We start from the raw sequence: 19,749 nt of genomic DNA, 5'->3' as shown, positions 1-19,749 counted from the left end.
TACTCCATCTGCCAAATTTTTGCCCACTCACTTAGCCTGTCTATATCCCTTTGCAGATTTTTTGTGTCCTCACAATTTGCTTTCCCATACATCTTTGTATCATCAGCAAACTTGGCTACATTACACTCGGTCCCTTCATCAAAGTTATTAATATAGATTGTAAATAGTTGAGGCCCCAGCACCGATCCCTGCAGCACCCCACTAGTTACTATTTACCAATCTGAAAATGACCCGTTTATTCCGACTCCCTGTTTTTTGTTAGTTAGCCAATCCTCTATCCGTGCTAATATATTACCTCCAATCCCGTGAACTTTTATCTTCTGCAGTAACCTTTTATGTGGCACCTTATCGAATGTGTTCTGGAAATCCAAATGCACAACATCTACTGCTTCCTCTTTATCCAGGGGTCACAGTCTAAGGATAAGGGGTAAGCCATTTAGGACCAAGATGAGGAGAAACTTCTTCACCCAAAGAGTGGTGAACCTGTGGAATTTTCTACCACAGAAAGTTGTTGAGGCCAATTCACTAAATATATTCAAGAAGGAGTTAGATGAAGTCCTTACTACTAAGGGGATCAAGGGGTATGGTGAGAAAGCAGGAATGGGGTACTTAAGTTGCATGTTCAGCCATGAACTCATTGAATGGCGGTGCAGGCTAGAAGGGCCGAATGGCCTATCCTGCACCTATTTTCTATGTTTCTATGTTTCTATCCACCCTGCTCGTTACATCCTCAAAGAACTCCAGCAAATTTGTCAAACATGATTTCCCTTTCATAAAACCATGCTGACTCTGCTTGATTGAATTATGCTTTTCCAAATGTCCTGCATTTGGAGAAATGTTAAGTTATCCATTTTGGTAGTAAAAATAGAAAAGCAGAATAGTTTTTTAAATGAGAGATTGGAAAATATTGATATTCAAAGGAATTTGGGTGTCCTTGTAACAAATCATTAAACGTTAACATGCAAGTACAAAAAGCAATTAGGTAAGCAAGTGGTATGTTAACCTTTATTACAAAAGGATTGGAGTATAAGAATAAAGAGGAGTTACTGCAATTATATAGGGACTTGGTGAGACCACACCTGGAGTATTATGTACAGTTTTGGTTTCCTTACCTCAGGAAGGATATACTTGTCTTGGAGGGAGTGCAATGAAGGTTCACCAGACTGATTCCTGCGATGGGGATGTTGTTCTACGAGGAGAGATTGAGTAAACTAGGCCTATATTCCCTAGAGTTTAGAAGAATGAGAGGTGATCTCATTGAAACATATAAAATTCTAACAGGGCTGGACAGGGTAGATGTTGTGAAGATGTTTCTCCTAGATGAGAAGAAATTTTTCACAAAGGAATGTGAATCTTTGGATGCTCAGTCATTGAATATATTCAACACAGAGATGAATAGATTTTTGGAGATTAAGGAAATCATGGGTTATGGGGATAGTGCAGGAAGATGGAGTTGAGGTAGAAGATCAGCCATGATCTTGTTCAATGGCGGAGCAGGCTCGAAGAGCCGAATGGCCTACTCTTGCTCCTATTTCTTATTTTTTTTAGTATATTCTTTTCTTATGGTGCCTGACTCTTTTGCATTGTTCCCTGCATCATACTCCCATTACATACAAATCATACAACATTGCTGCTATGAGTGAAAAAGGCATTATTGTCTCTCACAGGCTTCCTCTTTAAGCAGTTCCAGTGCATGTAAAAAAAAAAAAATGGAAAGGTCAGGTAGATAGGAAAAGAATTTGAAAAAATCTCATCGCAAAGTCTCACAGCCGGTTTGTGTAAGTTTCTTCCATATAAAAATTTCCTTCTGGGAGAATCATGGCTCATTAAATATGCGTGAATGGCAAACAGGCTCCTTCTCAAACAAGCCCTAAAATTTTCTGGCAATTTAATTCATGAGACGTGGGCAATTAGCCCAAGTTCACACCACTACGTTGATCTCTGTGGTAATTTTATTGTCAGAGACTTTAACAGTGCTCCCTGTGGAGGACTGCTGAATCACTGGCAGCAACTTGTGGATTTAACTGTACATATGCGGACGGCAGAAGTTTCTGTTGATTTCACAGAGTAAGGACGGTAAACGCTGACAGTTTCGCTGACATTACAAATGCAAAATCCAGCCCAATATGTCACAATGAATAAAACTTTTAACACCATTTTAAAATGGGAAAGCTAACTATCATCTTTTCACTGTCACAGTTTGTTGATGAACCAATTGGATCACTCTAACTGCTGTTTGAAAAAAAATGCCAATTTTTCATCAGTAACTAAAATTGCTAATGTCCAAAATAAGATTTGAAACAAAATTAAAAATTGAATAAATTACATATTTCCAAATAACATGATTCCATTTATCAATTGAATTGTCTTTTGTCTGTTTTAATATCTTCCGAAGTTTTGTTCTGAACCATGTTTAGCCTCAAAGAATTTGAATATTTAGTATTTATTATTTGTTTATGAAAATTTGTTTAATAAAGATGATTTAAGTTGGCAAATTTTCTGATCAGTTTTTGCACTCCTGATACATGCTGGAAGCACGCATCAGGAAATTCTACATCTGCAGCCCATGATTTTAATACCACTAATATTAAAAGGCAGAAAAAGTACTTATGTGGTTTAAGGCAGAAACATAAATGCAGGAACTGATTCAAAACATAGAAAGATAGAAACATAGAAAATAGGTGCAGGAGTAGGCCATTCGTCCCTTCGAACCTGCACCACCATTCAATAAGATCATGGCTGATCATTCACCTCAGTGCCCCTTTCCTGCTTTCTCTCCATACCACATGATCCCTTTACCGTAAGGGCCATATCTAACTCCCTCTTGAATATATCCAATGAACTGGCATCAACAACTCTCTGCGGTAGGGAATTCCACAGGTTTACAACTCTCTGAGTGAAAAAGTTTCTCCTCATCTCAGTCCCAAATGGCTTATCCCTTATCATTAGATTATGTCCCCCGGTTCTGAACTTCCCCAACATCGGGAATGTTCTTCCTGCATCTAACCTGTCCCGTCCCGTCAGAATTTTATATGTTTCTATGAGATCCCCTCTCATCCTTCTAAACTCCAGTGAAAACAGGCCCAGTCGATCCAGTCTCTCCTCATATGTCAGTCCTGCCATCCCGGGAATCAGTCTGGTGAACCTTCGCTGCACTCCCTCAATAGCAAGAACGTCCTTCCTCAGATTAGGAGACCAAAACTGAACACGATATTCCAGGTGTGGCCTCACCAAGGCCCTGTACAACTACAGTAAGGCCTCCCTGCTCCTATACTCAAAACCCCTAGCTATGAAGGCCAACATATCATTTGCCTTCTTCACCGCCTGCTGTACCTGCATGCCAACTTTCAATGACTGATGTACCATGACACCCAGGTTGCATGGCACCTCCCCTTTTCCTAATCTGCCACCATTCAGATAATATTCTGCCTTCGTGTTTTTGCCACCAAAGTGGATAACCTCACATTTAACCACATTATACTGCATCTGCCATGCATTTGCCCACTCACCTAACCTGTCCAAGTCACCCTGCAGCCTTTTAGTGCCCTCCTCACAGCTCACACCGCCTCCCAGCTTAGTGTCATCTGCAAACTTGGAGATATTACACTCAATTCCCTCATCCAAATCATTAATGTATATTGTAAATAGCATGTGTCCCAGCACTGAGCCCTGCAGCACCCCACTAGTCACTGCTTGCCATTCTGAAAAGGACCCATTTATTCCAACTCTCTGCTTCCTGTCTGCCAGCCAGTTCTTTATCCACATCAGTACATTACCCCCAATACCATGTGCTTTAATTTTGCACACCAATCTCTTGTGTGGGACCTTGTCAAAGGCCTTTTGAAAGTCCAAATACACCACATCCACTAGTTCTCCCTTGTCCACTTGACCAGTTACATCCTCAAAAAATTCCAGAAGATTTGTCAAGCATGATTTCCCTTTCATAAATCCATGCTGACTTGGACCAATCCCGTCACTGCTTTACAAATGTGCTCCTATTTCATCTTTAATAATTGATTCCAACATTTTCCACACTACTGATGTCAGGCTAACCGGTCTATAATTATCCGTTTTCTCTCTCCCTCCTTTCTTAAAAAGTGGTGTTACATTAGCTACCCTCCAGTCCATAGGAAGTGATTGATGGTGGGAATTTAGTGGGCAAATTTGGTGGGAATTTAGGGTGCAAAAGAGACTATGAATGGGTTAGAGGAGAAGGAAGAGACTAATCAGTGAGAACAAGGTGGGCAGGTGAGGCCTGCTGGTTCAAAATGACCCAGTGGCTATTTGGATCCCATTCTCCTGCCCCCTTCATCATAAAGCAGTTAGACCTTGCTGCCCCCGCCAATACTACTAGAGCCCAGCAACCCTCAATGTTTGAAAATCCCTCCCTAGTCCTGCTGTATACCAGTGTCCTCCACATCCCAGGACCCATACTCAGTGCGCACAAACTCCTAGAAGCATTTTCAGTGCTTTCTGGGCCCAGAACCATCCTTAATGCTCCCAGACTGAGATCTCACTCCTCAATTCTTCCAAATACCCTATTCTATTCTCCTACAACTCCTAGAATGCCAGTGATCTCATTTTCTGCCAATGCTGATAAGTCAGTGTCCCTGCTGATCCTACTTTGCATAACACCTGTTTTTAGAAGAGCTCCAACTGACCGTGAACAATATAATGGGTTACTTGGCAGTATATTTTTTGAAATGCTGCATATGGCACACACTATTTGTTGTGTATCTGTAAAGCATGCACTCCCATGTTCCACCACCAGGGAGCTCATCACCTGAAGTCCCAAGGGATCCCAGCATTCCTTGGGAGCACTGTATATAAGTCGGCCCCTAAGACCTGTTCCTCACTTTAGAGTGTCTTATTAAAGACTGAAGTCACTGTTACTTTAACCTCCCTGTGTGCAGCCTCATCTGTGCTAGGAACACAATAACTGACGACAAGAATACGAATCCAACGCAAAGATGCGCAAACTGTGGGTATCCTGGAGAAGTTCTCGGAGGGGGAGGACTGGGAAGCCTATGTCGAATGGCTAGACCAGTACTTTGTAGCCAACGAGCTGGACGGAGAAGGAAGTGCTGCAAAAAGGAGAGCGGTCCTCCTCACAGTCTGCAGGACACCGACCTACAGCCTCATGAAGAATCTTCTGGCTCTGGTGAAACCCACAGATAAGTCATATGAAGAGCTGTGTACACTGGTTCGGGAGCATCTTAACCTGAGGGAGAGCGTGCTGATGGCGAGGTATCGGTTCTACACGTGCCAGCGATCTGAAGGTCAGGAAGTAGCGGGCTACGTTGCCGAGCTAAGGCGACTTGCAGGACAATGTGAGTTTGATGGCTACCTGGAGCAAATGCTCAGAGACTTTTTTGCACTGGGCATTGGCCATGAGACCATCCTACGAAAACTTTTGACTGTAGAGACACCGACCCTCAGTAAGGCTATTGTGATAGCACAGGCGTTTATGTCCACTAGTGATACCACCAAACAAATCTCTCAGCACACAATTGCTAGCAATGTTCATAAATTAACTGGAACTGTGTTTGTGAGCAGAAATGTACAAGGCAGAACCCACGAATCTGCAACTCAGAGTCCCCAACAAAGGATGAATGCAAGGCAATTCACACCTCCTTGGCGTTGTGGAGGCTTCCATTCAGCCTATTCATGCCACTTCAAAGGGTATGTTTGCAAGAGCTGTGGAACGATGGGGCACCTCCAATGAGCTTGCAAACGAGCTGCAAGCTCTGCAAAACCTGCTAACCATCACATGGCAGAGGAAGATCGTTCCATGGTGGATCAAAGCAATTTCGAGCCTGAGAGAGGAGGCAGATGCTGAAGTACACGGGGTGCACGCATTTTCGACGAAATGTCCACCTATAATGCTAAACGTAAAATTGAATGGCTTACCCATAGCCATGGAACTGGACAATGGCGCTAGTCAATCCATCATGAGTAAAAAGATGTTTGAGAGACTGTGGTGCAACAAGGCATTCAGACCAGCCCTGAGCCCCATCCACACGAAACTGAGAATGTACACCAAAGAGCTTATCACTGTCCTGGGCAGCGCCATGGTCAAGGTCACCTACGAGGGCACGGTGCACGAACTGCCACTCTGGATTGTCCCGGGCGATGGCCCCACACTGCTTGGAAGGAGCTGGCTAAGCAAAATCCGCTGGAACTGGGATGACATCCGAGCGCTATCACATGTCGATGAGGCCTCATGTACCCAGGTTCTTAACAAATTTCCTTCCCTTTTTGAGCCAGGCATTGGAAACTTTTCCTGGGCGAAGGTGCGGATCCACTTGGTCCCAGAGGCACGACCCATTCACCACAAGGCGCAAGCGATACCTCACATGATGAGGGAGAGAGTGAAAATCGAGCTGGACAGGCTGCAACGCAAGGGCATCATCTCCCCAATGGAATTCAGCGACTGGACCAGCCCGATTGTTCCAGTACTCAAAAGTGATGGCACGGTCAGGATTTGCAACGATTATAAAGTAACTATTAATCGTTTCTCGCGACAGGACCAATACCCACTACCTAAGGCAGACAACCTATTTGCGACGCTGGCAGGAGGCAAGACGTTCGTTCACCAAGCTCGACCTGACTTCGGCCAACATGACGCAGGAGCTGGAGGAGTCTTCGAAGGGCCTCACCTGCACCAACACGCACAAGGAACTGTTTGTCTACAACAAATACCTGTTTGGAATTCGGTCAGCTGCAGCGATCTTCCAGAGAAACATGGAGAGCCTACTCAAGTCGGTACCACACACGGTGGTCTTTCAGGACAACATATTGGTCATGGGTCGGGATACCGCCGAGCACCTACAAAACCTGAAGAAGGTCCTCCAGCAACTGGATCATGTAGGGCTGCAGCTGAAGAGGTCGAAATGTGTCTTCATGGCAACAGAAGTGGAGTTTTTGGGGAGAAAGATCGCGGCGGCGGCATTTGGCCCACAGACGCTAAGACAGAGGCTATCAGGAATGCGCCCAGGCCACAGAACGTCATGGAGCTGCGGTCATTCCTGGGACTCCTCAACTATTTTGGTAACTTCCTACCGCAGTTAAGCACCCTTTTAGAGCCCCTATATGTGTTATTGCGTAAAGGTGAGAACTGGGTATGGGGAAAAAAAACAAGTAATTGCTTTTGAGAAAGCCAGAAACATTTTATGCTCCAACAAGCTGCTTGTATTGTATAACCCGTGTAAAAGACTTGTGCTAGCATGTGACGCGACGTCGTACGGAGTCAGGTGTGTATTACAACAAGCTAACGTTGCAGGGAAGTTGCAACCTGTCGCCTATGCTTCCAGGAGCTTGTCTAATGCCGAGAGGGCCGACAGCATGATTGAGAAAGAGGCATTAGCGTGTGTGTTCAGAATAAAGAAAATGCATCAGTACCTGTTTGGCCTCAATTTTGAGCTGGAAACCAATCACAAGCCCCTCACATCCCTTTTCGCTGAAAACAAGGGGATAAATACTAATGCCTCAGCCTGCATACAAAGGTGGGCACTCGCGCTATCAGCGTATAACTATACCATCCGCCACAGGCCAGGCACCAAGAACTGTGCGGATGCTCTCAGTCGACTACCATTGCCCACCACGGGGGTGGAAATGGCGCAGCCTGCAAACTTGTTGATGGTGGCGCAGCCCGCAGACTTGTTGATGGTCATGGAAGCGTTTGAAAATGATAAGTCACCTGTCACAGCCCGCCAGATTAGGACTTGGACCAGCCAAGATCCTCTGCTGTCCCTAGTAAAAAACTGTGTACTGCATGGGAGCTGGGCCAGCATCCCCGTTGAAATGCAAGACCCAATCAAGCCATTCCAGCGGCGAAAGGATGAGTCCATTCAGGCAGACTGCCTGTTGTGGGGTAACCATGTAGTGCTACCAAAAAAGGGCAAGGAGATGTTCATCTCGGATCTCCACAGCACACACCCGGGTATAGTAATGATGAAAGCGATAGCCAGATCCCACGTGTGGTGGCCCGGTATCGACTCTGACTTAGAGTCCTGTGTACGACAATGCAGCGTATGTGCTCAGTTGAGCAACGTGCCCAGAGAGGCACCACTAAGTTTGTGGTCGTGGCCCTCCAGGCCATGTCGAGGATCCATGTCGAGGATCCATGTCGACTATGCGGGCCCGTTTCTTGGTAAAATGCTCCTGGTGGTGGTGGATGCTTTTTCAAAATGGATTGAATGTGAAATAATGTCGGGAAGCACCGCCACCGCCACCATTGAAAGCCTGAGGGTCATGTTTGCCACCCACGACCTGCCTGACATACTGGTCAGTGACAACGGGCCATGTTTCACCAGTGCCGAATTTAAAGAATTCATGAGCCGCAATGGGATCAAACATGTCACCTCGGCCCCGTTTAAACCAGCCTCCAATGGGCAGGCAGACAGGGCAGTACAAACCATCAAACAGAGCCTTAAACGAGTCACAGAAGACTCACTCCAAGCCCGCCTGTCCCGAGTACTGCTCAGCTACCGCACGAGACCCCACTCGCTCACAGGGGTGCCCCCGGCTGAGCTACTCATGAAAAGGACACTTAAAACCAGACTCTTGCTGGTTCACCCCAACCTGCATGATCAGGTAGAGAGCAGGTGGCAGCAACAAAATGTAAACGACGGTCGCGGCCACTGTGTCACGGGAAATTGATCTGAATGACCCTGTGTATGTGCTAAACTATGGACATGGTCCCAAGTGGATCGCTGGCATGGTGATAGCTAAAAAAGGGAGTAGGGTGTTTGTAGTCAAACTTGACAATGGACAAATTTGCAGAAAACAAGGCTGCAGTTCACAGACTGTCCTGAACAACCCACAGCAGACACCACCTTTTTCGAGCCGACAACACACACCCAAAAGATCAACGACCAGGAAATCGAACCCATCATGCCCAACAGCCCAGCAAGGCCAGGCTCACCTCGCAGCCCTGCAGGGCCAACAACATGCCAGCCCAGCGAGGGCACAGCCAACACACCAGAACAGCCATTTGTACCAAGGCGGTCCACCAGGGAAAGAAAGGCTTCCGACCGCCTCACCTTGTAAATAGTTTTCACTTTGACTTTGGGGGGGTGAGTGATGTTGTGTATCTGTAAAGCATGCACTCCCATGTTCCACCACCAGGGAGCTCATCCCCTGAAGTCCCAAGGGATCCCAGCATCATCTGTGTTAGGAACACAATACTTACTATTCCCTCCATTAATTTAAGCTCATCCAAAATGATGCTGCCTTTATCCTAACTTGCACCTAATCCCATTCATCCATCAACCCTGTGGTAGCTGACCGATATTGCCTCCCGGTTGAGCAATGCCTCGATTTTTTTCATCTTTCATCTTTCGCTTAGGCATTTTTCAGCTTTCTGGACTCAACATCGAGTTCAACAATTTCAGACCATAATCTCGGCCCCTATTTTTTCCAGTTAGCAGCCATTGATGATTCTACCATTGCAATTTACACCTCTTCTAGACCCATCTTTTGTTTCTTTACTTGTCCCATTACCATCTCCTTTTGCTTTGTACAATCAAACCTTTTGTCATTTAATCACTCCTGCCTTCCACCCTATCACAGACCTTCCCTTTTGTTATTTTCTCCCCTCCCCTTTCCCTACCCCTGCACATGTTTGAAATTTGTTACATCTCTAACTTTTTCCAGTTCTGACAAAAGGTCATTGACCTGAAACATTAACTCTGTTTCTCTCTCCACAAATACTGCCTGACCTGTTGAGTATTTCCAGCATTTTCTGTTTTTATGACAAATCAAATGTTTACCAAATGTCAAATCACCTGGCTTTTTCCTGATCACCAAAAAAAGGATAAGAAATGTGCAGTAGCTTTTTATACCAGTCTGACTTTAATTTCCCAATTTATAGACCAAACCAGCACCATAGCAAGTCTGCAATCCACAGACAATAGCATTCAAATTCAGAATTGAAAAAGAATGCTTGAGTACTGAAAGATCCATTATTAAGAAGTAGTAGCAGGACATTTGGAAAATAATAATAAAACCATGTTGATTCTCCTTGATTGTATGAAAGGGAAATTGTGTTTGACAAATTTGCTAGAATTCTTTGAGGATGTAACGAGCAAGGTGGATAAAGGTGAACCAGAAGTCATGTATTTAGATTTCCAGAAGGCATTCGATAAGGTGCCACATAAAAGGTTACTGCACAAGATAAGAGATTACGAGGTTGGGGGTAATATATTAGCATGGATAGAGGATTGACTAACTAGCAGAAATCTGAGAGTCAGGATAAATGGGTCATTTTCAGGTTGGCAAACTGTAACTAGTGGGGTGTCACAGGGATCAATGCTGGGGCCTCAACTATTTACAATCTATATTGATGACTAGGTTGAAGGGACCAAGTGTACTGTAGCCAAATTTGCTGATTATACAAAGATAGGTGGGAAAGCAAGCTGTGCAGAGGACACAAAGAATCTGCAAAGGGTATAGATAGGGTAATTGAGTGGGCAAAAATTTGGTAGATGGAATATAATGTGGGAAAATGTGAGGCTATCCACTTTGGAAGGAAGAATAAAAAAGCAAATTATTATTTCAATGGAGACTACAAAATGCTGCAGTACAGAGGAATCTGGGGTTCCTCATACATTAAACACAAAATGTTAGCATGCAGGTACAGCAAGTAATTAGGAAGGCAAATGGAATGTTGGCCTTTATTGCAAGGGGGATGGAGTATAAAAGTAGGGAAGTCTTGCTGCAACTGTATGGGGCATTGGTGAGGCCACACCTGGAGTACTGCAAACAGTTTTAGTCTCCTTATTTAAGGAGGGATATACTTGCAATGGGGGCAGTTCAGAGAAGATTCATTAGTTTGATTCCTGAGATAAAGGTGTGGTCTTTTGAAGAAAGAGTTGAGCAGGTTGGGCCTATACTCATTGGAGTTGAGAAGAATGATCTTATTGAAACATACAAGATACTTAAGGGGCTTGACAGGGTAGATAGAGAGAGGATGTTTTCCCTCGTGGGGGAAATCTAGAACTCGGGGGCATAGTTTCAGAATAAGAAGTTGCCCATTTAAAATGGAGATGAGGAGGAATTTCTTCACTCAGAGGATCCTGATTCTTTGGCATTCTCTATCCCAAAGAGCTGTAGAGACTGGGTCATTTGTTCTGCTGCACTGATGCTATTTTTGCATAACTTTTGGAATTCCCGACTGATCTTCAGTATTAAATATTTTGTTAAATGAGTATTTGAAAACATTATGTTTTATGTCTTAAATAGAAAATATTCTGGACTTCATACCATGTTTCATCATTTTTAATACTCCCCTAACAAAATAATTGACAATTTTAAGATGTCATGTATATGCACTTAAGTTTTCAGGACAGTCATGTAACTAAACCACATGTTCTCTGTTTTACAATGTAAAACTTTCCACTGTTATGGAATGGTGTTTTTCTAAGCATGGGATGGTGACTTCCTTCCTCAGTTTGACAAAAACAATCCAGATCCATGAGTTAGGGACTATGTATATTTGAATGATATTAAAATGTATTATATGGACAGCAAGGATTGCTGTTGCAAACAATTTTAAGACACACCATATTTTGTTAGCAAAAAACAGACAGGTTGGATTTAAAAATTAGAGAGCACACATAGCAACGTTTTGTAGATTTCAGCTAATTAAGTACATCATTAGCCACTTAACAAGAGTTCAGGTTGCTCTAGCAGCCTGCCTCTCTTCCACGGCTGTGTCAGCAGCCGGGTGACCCTGCAGAAGGAGCACATGGTGTCCGCCGCCACAGAGGCCTTCCATGACTTGTGGGCTCCGTATATAGAAAATATGATTCAATTTGATATGTTTTTCTTTGGTATAATTTGGGTGTTTATTGCTCATATCCTTCTTAAAAAGGGGGGCATTTTTGTTAGATTTATTTTGTTTGGGTTGGTGACACTGTCTTCTTAGGGCTCAATTAAAAGAGTTAGATTCTCACTGAAAAATCGTAACGTGGTTCAGCACCATCATTGGACTAGCATAGAAACATAGAAAATAGGTGCAGGAGTAGGCCATTCGGCCCTTCTAGCCTGCACCGCCATTCAATGAGTTCATGGCTGAACATTCAACTTCAGTACCCCATTCCTGCTTTCTCGCCATACTGTTCAGTTATGTCTCTGTTCTATCCTTTTCAAACTCCCGTGAGTCCAAGAATAAACAAGTGCTTTATAACATGACATAACTCACGGAAACCAAAGCTAACTTTTTAAAATCCAAATTAATGCTCACATTCTAGCCACGTTATTAAAGAGTTATCAGATCAGCCCAATGGCAAAACTATATTATGCACCTTGTAATTTTATAAGTTGCTTTAATTCTTGTTCTCTTGCCACCCCCGTCCGCCCGCCGCAAAAAAAACACACCCGAAATGGCATCCTTCCGTGCTGTACGTGATTTTATGACACACACACACACATATCTCTTGTGGCTTAATGGGTTGATTATTACAGGTGAGGCAATTATCAGACATTACATCACATTTAAGTGAATTACAAACGAGCAGGAAATAATTTCTGTATTAACCATAGATCCTGAAATGCACTTAGTTTAATTAACAATTTATTAAAATAAGTGCATTTTGCCAAGTGTGCAAACCTATAGTTTGACGAAGCTAAATTGTATAAACAATGAAAAAGTTAATGTTATAGAATCTTAGTACTTAACGTATGTGTTTCAATTGACATTAAATTCGCATTATTATCGAATAAAACGCCCAAGATATTCACCTTTGCAAATGTCACGTTATGAAATACTGCTGCTATAACGTATTTAGTTCTGAGCTCATGTATTTGCTTTCCTGATAGCGAAGTGTCTACAATGTGTAACTGGCTATGTAGTTGCATAATACAATATATGACTTTACATACTTTGAGTTCATTCGCCGCATTGTCGCAACATGTTTCTGTTCTTTAGTAACGATTCTATCGGTGTGAGGTTTGTTCCATTAAGTGAAAAAAAACAGTTCGTTACTTTATCGAACTATCCACCGAGAACGCGTTGTACTTTGAATTAAACACGAAATATCAGAACATGTTTTAATCTCATTTTTTTACCAAATTTAAAGATGCCAATGAAATATATCCTAGTTAGTTTTACAGAAATTGAAAATGCCTTGCAGTGGTTTACTTCGGAGTTTTTCTTTAAAAGTTGAAGTTCTTTGAACATGTGCCGTCAGAATGATTTCACTGGTAAACCGGGAAAGTTGGCAGGTAACTTCACAATAATATGCTGACTATTGCATTACCTCATTTGTTATTTGCATTGCAATAACATTACGTTGACGATAAGATACTATAGAATATATGGCTGGCTCTTATTTTCAATTTCACCCGAGATTAAAGGTTAAGGTTGTGGATCTAAATTAAACCAGCAAATGAGTAAACGAATAAATTGACAATCAAGTAGGTTTATGTCGCCAAGTGACTACATAAATCAGGTGACTACAGTTTAATCATTACATAGGTTTGACGACGTTATATTGAATAATTAGGTTTAAATGTGCACAACTTCGTAAATAACATATTCCTAACTATTACAGAGTCCGAAACCTTCAGTGGTTCCCTGAGTCAGGAGTTCTTTACTAGTTAAAGTGAAGGCGCTGCGAGTTCTGGGTCACTTGGTTTTAGTATTTGGAGGTAATATTGCACTGTTTGTTTCCAATTAAATGGTAACACAGCGTGACGTGCCTCTCTGGCACACGTCAAGGACAAGGCGTGTCATTTCCAACAGGCGTCGAGTGCGTCACACAATGGTGTCACGTGATGGGTATCGCGTCAATTCCATTCACAAAGTCCTCCATAAAAAGGCAGACGGAGCAGCAAGGGCTAGAGCAAGGGTAAAGCTAGCGTGGAACTAAGGCACAACTCTTTTGGGGGACAAAATAAACATTAGAGGAACCAAGGCACAAAGGGAAGCTCGGGGAGCAAGGTTTTTAAATCAGAAGAAACGGAGCCTGCTTCTTGTGGATCAACGGTGTAAATCAGCAATTATGGTCATGATGGAAATCTCAAGTGTGAACAATGAAACTCTTGGCCAGCTTCTGAGGGAGGATTCTTCTAAATGTTTGCTGCTAGACTGTCGATCCTTCTTCGCCTTTAACGCTTCGCATATTGTGAATTCACTCAATGTCCGTTTTAGCACCATAGTTAAACGAAGGGCTAAAGGGACAATGGGGATCGAACATATTGTACCTAACGAAGAGTCTCGCACTAGTTTAGTTTCCGGTCTTTATTCTTTAGTAGTTTTATTTGATGAAAGGACCTATGAGTTTGATATGCTCAAAAAGGACAGCACGGTACTCCTGGCAGTCAATACGTTATGCAGAGAATCCTATGGGGCAAGGATTGTTTTTCTCCGAGGTAAGCAAATTGAATTTCAAAAACTTGCAATATTGATACACAATAGATATACCCCGTACCGTTCGTTACTTGGAACGAAATTTTAAACACCGAATATATTGCTCGACCCATATAGCCCTTGTAGTTTATAATAAACCAGAACATCTGGTTATCTTAGTTCCGTTTCAAAATATATTTATTCACATCATTAAACGAACTTCAACTTATACGACGGTGTTATATTTTTGAACCTTGTACCCGTGCATTCTAGACTGCAGTAAGTTTGAAACCTGATGTCTAAGATTACAGTGAATTAACCAGATTTGCATTCTGTTAATTTTAGGTGGCTATGATGCGTTTTCCTCTGAATATCCTGAGTTTTGCACTAAACCTTCACCACCTTCAGGATTATCTCTACCTCTGAGCGCCAGCAGCCGCCCCAACAGTGCAGAGCCGGGCTGCAGTTCCTGTGATACTCCCCTATATGATCAGGTTAGTTAACAACTGGGAGGAGAAATAATAATTGATAAACCTCAATGTTGAGCAACAGTTTATTGCCCAAGACTTGCTGATTAAAATAGGTCATTTTATATTGCGTGATAAAACGATGATTTGTGTTCTATATCTATTTCGCATTAACGCGAAAAGTAGTCTATTAATGGGAATTGGAACAAATAAATAGAAATGTCATAGTTTTATTTGGAAACTGACGGGTGATGTTTTCTCTTCTCCATAGGGTGGACCTGTAGAAATCCTCCCTTTCCTCTATCTTGGAAGTGCCTATCATGCGTCAAGGAAGGACATGCTGGACGCCCTGGGGATCACGGCCTTGATCAATGTCTCCGCCAACTGCCCGAATCACTTTGAGGGACATTATCAATATAAATGCATTCCTGTGGAGGACAGTCACAAAGCGGACATCAGCTCCTGGTTCGTCGAGGCCATTGAATTTATAGGTAAATTGGGCTCTTGCTTTCATAACATTTTAGTTTAGCAAATAAAGTTGTGCAATATGTGTCTCGTGCCATAAGAATGTTGTAACTTAAAATATATAATATGGATAGATATATCTTAATTACAATTTTAGTTTTCACTAAGCTTCATTGGCCATTCTTCCTGAAATCTTTGACATTCTGGTCATGCTCATTAATGGTTATACCTACGCTAAACTTGATGGTGTTTAAAGAATATATCTAGTCTTTGATCTTGTTTTATATCCAGTCTCTGGAACTAAATCCGGTCTGTTTCTTTCAGACTCTGTGAAGAATACTGGTGGCAGGGTGTTTGTACATTGCCAAGCCGGGATCTCTCGATCTGCCACCATCTGCCTGGCTTATCTCATGAGGGCGAACCGGGTGAAGCTGGACGAAGCTTTTGAGTTCGTTAAACAGCGCAGGAGCGTCATTTCCCCCAATTTCAGCTTTATGGGGCAACTCTTGCAGTTTGAGTCTCAAGTACTGACCCCTTCGTGTTCGACAGAGGCTGCAAGTCCCTCCAATAACCCCTCTGGTACTTCAACTCGCTTTGTCTTTAACTTTCCTGTCTCCATGCCTGTCCGTTCCACAGCGAATTCCCTGAGCTATCTCCAGAGTCCCATCACCACCTCACCGACGTGCTGATCAGCTGGGGTGGCTGATTTTTAGAACTAAACCAAGTACAATAAGCTGAAATATCATGTTCACATTTTTTCAATATACTGAAATCCATCTATGATGGTTTCCAAACCAGAAGTTTGATGTTTTGAACAACTGCAATACCTCAACCAGACCTTTGCACTGTCACATTCTGAAGACTGTCTGGGGCGGATACAATAGGCGTTTTAGCACTTTTTATACCTTTTTTTAAAAAAAAAATATTTGACCGAACTCTAAGTGACAGTTTGTACTGATTGCCAGTTTGATAATTTATACAATTTATTTATGATTTTGTTTGTTCAGTTATTTTGTACGAATCCAATAAAACATTTTTTTACGTAATTTCAGTGTTGTGCGTCATGGTGTGTTGTATGGATACCTAACTGATCAGTATACAACCGACAGAGTCCTCAACCACTGGAATGTTTTAGACTGTTCCAACATTATATTCTTTACAGCATGTATTATTTCCTCGGTGCTCTTGCCTTTGCTAACTACCACCCCAGAAAATATATTGGAAGTGAGGATGATAAATAGTGCACTATTTCCGCTGGAACTTATCCCAAAATGAATATACATTAGAGTCGCATGTGATAAATTCCATCGGGAACAGCTTGCCGCTGAGTGTGCTGCCCTTGTCCAAGTGTGGAACAAGACAAGGGCGTTTAATTTCGGTACCATCTATAGTTTCATTGGGATTATTTAAAACGTGGAGGATCTTTTTAATCCCTCTCCTCTCTACGTAATTCAGCCAGTTGGTCTAGCATCTTAATAAATCCTGTTATAGGAATTAGTTAGAAATCATGGCCTGGTACATCAAACATGAAGCTATGTTTAATGGAGCTAATTGTACTTTTTTTCTTTAAACACAGAGCAGCAAACATATATTTTTGATAGTAATGCAGTCTTAATATCACTGCCAATAACTGAAATCCCAACTGTACTCCGTTCCTTTTCAAACTGACACTATTAAAATGTAGTTATATTTATAGCGCCAATTTATTCGGAATATATATTTAGCCCAATGCACTGTTTTACCAGCAGTTACTGAGGCTGAATTTGTGACTGATTGGAGGAGAAAATAACTCCTAGCTACTGCTCCTGAATACATTCTGGGGAAATGAAAAATCATTACCCTTTGAGTGGGGTACGATAGTGCAATGGTTACTTTTGCAGTATTTCGGAAGCCTAGATTAATAAACCAGAAAATTAGTTCAAATCCCACCATGGCAGTTTGAGAATTTGAACTCCGTTTTAAGTCGAAAAAAAGTCCGTATCGGTAAAAGTGATCACGAAGCTCTCCGATTGGTCGATTAATGGAGAAAACCTGCATCCTTACCGGTCTGGCCTATATTTGACTCCAATCCTGGAAGTGAACATTTAAATACCCTTCAAAGTCTTTCAGTTGTACCACAATTATCTCAGGACAGTGATGGACAATAATTGCCAGCCTTGACAGTGAAACCCACATCCTGAGATAGAATATTTTACTTTTTTGTATTCTAACAACAATTATTCCTTAATTTGGATCTCAAACAGCTGTACTTATAAAATAACATAACCCCGCCGAGAATCACCATATTAGTTTTAAAATTATATTTTGATTAAAATGTTTAAATTTGGTCAACAAATTATGAAATTATTGAAGGCATCTCTATTGCTATAATGTTCAGCAAAAATAAACCGACGGCAAAATAAACTATAAAGTGGCAGACGGTTCTCGTATTATTAGTTTGTGCTACACTCAGCTGAAATACTTTGGGAATATATGAAACTCCTGTGTGTGTAAGAGAGAGAGAGAGAGATAGATAGGCTCTACAGTTTCAAAATTAAACCCAAGTAAACAAACCGAGACGAAATCTCAAACAAGAACCTATCCTAAATGTTTCAAAATCACGGGATACTTGGGTCAAAAGTAAAGATTAGCCAAGTTATTTGTTTTGACGTTAGTTTAATCTGAGTTCAATAGCGTTGCTAAGTAACATGGAGGAGTTGTTCCTCAGAAGTGTACGACTGGTTGCGTCTCCATGGAAACCACAGGGAGTTTCCTTAGTCACACCAGGAAGCCGCACGTCACGGCTTCTTGTTGGCCACCAGCCCGGACTCTGATCAGGCAGTGTTTATGTGAATGGTCTCCAAGTCTGCAACCAAAATCCGACTTTATACGAACATGTCCTCCGGGGAGCACTGTGCAAAAAGCACCTCTCACATTCCTTTGAAGTGAACTCTATATAAATGTTATTATATATATATAAATCGTTCAAAGGAGACCCATCTTAAATCCCTTAGTTATGAGGATTATTTTCTCTTTTTTTTCTCTGCATTACCCCTCCTCCGTTTGTATGCCCCCAGAGTCAAAACTCTCTCCAATTAACCCTGGTTTATTGAAATAATAAACTACTGTAATTAATTATTATACAATAGTTAAATCCACGACTGCGCGAAGGGAATCGACACCCATCTGTTAAATGTTCACTTGTGTAAGGACGGTGATCTAATTGATGACTAACTTTGCCGAGGATATGTGTTTTAACATTATGAATAGAGTCCGAGAAAACAGGTTTATAATCAAACATCCGTAGAAAAGTAATAAAACGCGAAGAAATAAATACACAGCATCCTCTAAAAACACAAAAGCAAAATACTGCGAATGCTGCAATCTGAAATAAAAACTGAGAATGCTGGAAATCGCTGGGTTAGCACCCTCTAATAACATCTCCGATTAGATCAGCGGCTAAAATTCAATTCCGTCATGATATTCATGTGAAGCAATAATGGAATCAAGTGCAATTTCATTTTAATTAAATGTCAATTTCGGCAACATTGAGTCAAATCGCCGACAGGACGCTGCAAATGTGCACAGAACAGGTTAAAACTGCTTATGTTGTTTAAAGAAAGACACAGGAACCGGCTCTGTTAGGAGCTGTTGATCAGCTGCATAGTGCCGTTTCACTTTTCAGATGACTGGTGGGAGAACTGATCCTCGATGATTCTCTTAAGGGTCACCTTAGGAGCTAGCTACCTCCAGCCGCCAGCCAAGTCCTATTTTTATTGGGCGCCCTTGCCGTTTATATTGTTCTATTATGGAAAATCACCGCCGGTAGGCGGGAGCACGCGTATGGCCAATGGCGCTGTCACTCAGTTACTTTCCATTACAAGTCCAAGTGAGCGCCTGAGACGCGTTCGCAGGATGCGAGCGCACTGACGTTGAAGCTTTGAGAACAGCGAGTCCCGAGAGCGGCGGCGTTCCGCTCATTCCTCAGGATGTGCCCCGCACGTTTCTATTCGCGATGTCCCGCCGGAGGTCACGCCGGATGTACTGTACTTCTATAATTAGAAACATTTATGGATTGAATTGCAAGTGAAGCATTTCATTTTACAGGCTGAAATAGCTTTGCAACTGATGGGATTTCACATCCTGTTCTTGGTATCTGGATATTTTACTCTGTGCACATCATTTCTGAAGATAGAGAAGCATTACTTCCGCCAACATTTGTATGGCAGATAACGTTACTATTTCGGCTTTGCACCATTTTAAAACAAAATGCTGGAACTGCCATTTGTTTCTTTACTTTTCTCCTGAAAGCACTGTAACTTACCTTTGAGACAATGCTCAACCGCTCAAACAACAGTTAATAATTAATATACAGTGTAATCCTGTTAGAATTAATATTAATCCTGTGCGAACACAAACTATTACACTTCCATAGTTAATCTAGCTGTTAAAAAATCATTTTCAAATAAAATCTAGGTCAACACT

At 42.1% G+C, this 19,749-nt stretch overlaps 1 protein-coding gene across 1 annotated transcript; it reads left to right on the top strand.

Moving 5' to 3' along the window:
• Positions 1 to 13,827: 13,827 nt before the first annotated feature.
• On the top strand, positions 13,828 to 16,331 carry dusp1 (dual specificity phosphatase 1). Its single transcript, XM_070878445.1, has 4 exons — positions 13,828 to 14,376; positions 14,699 to 14,847; positions 15,092 to 15,311; positions 15,610 to 16,331. The coding sequence occupies exons 1-4, from the start codon at positions 14,007 to 14,009 to the stop codon at positions 15,972 to 15,974; spliced, it is 1,104 nt and encodes a 367-aa protein (XP_070734546.1). The 5' UTR covers positions 13,828 to 14,006; the 3' UTR covers positions 15,975 to 16,331.
• The last annotated feature ends 3,418 nt before the right edge of the window (positions 16,332 to 19,749 follow it).

The sequence above is a fragment of the Pristiophorus japonicus genome, chromosome 4, assembly GCF_044704955.1.
Source record: "Pristiophorus japonicus isolate sPriJap1 chromosome 4, sPriJap1.hap1, whole genome shotgun sequence".
Classification (NCBI taxonomy): Eukaryota; Metazoa; Chordata; class Chondrichthyes; family Pristiophoridae; genus Pristiophorus; species Pristiophorus japonicus.
The sequence above is the reverse complement of the archived record's forward strand: the minus strand, read 5'-3'. Positions and strand labels throughout refer to the sequence as shown.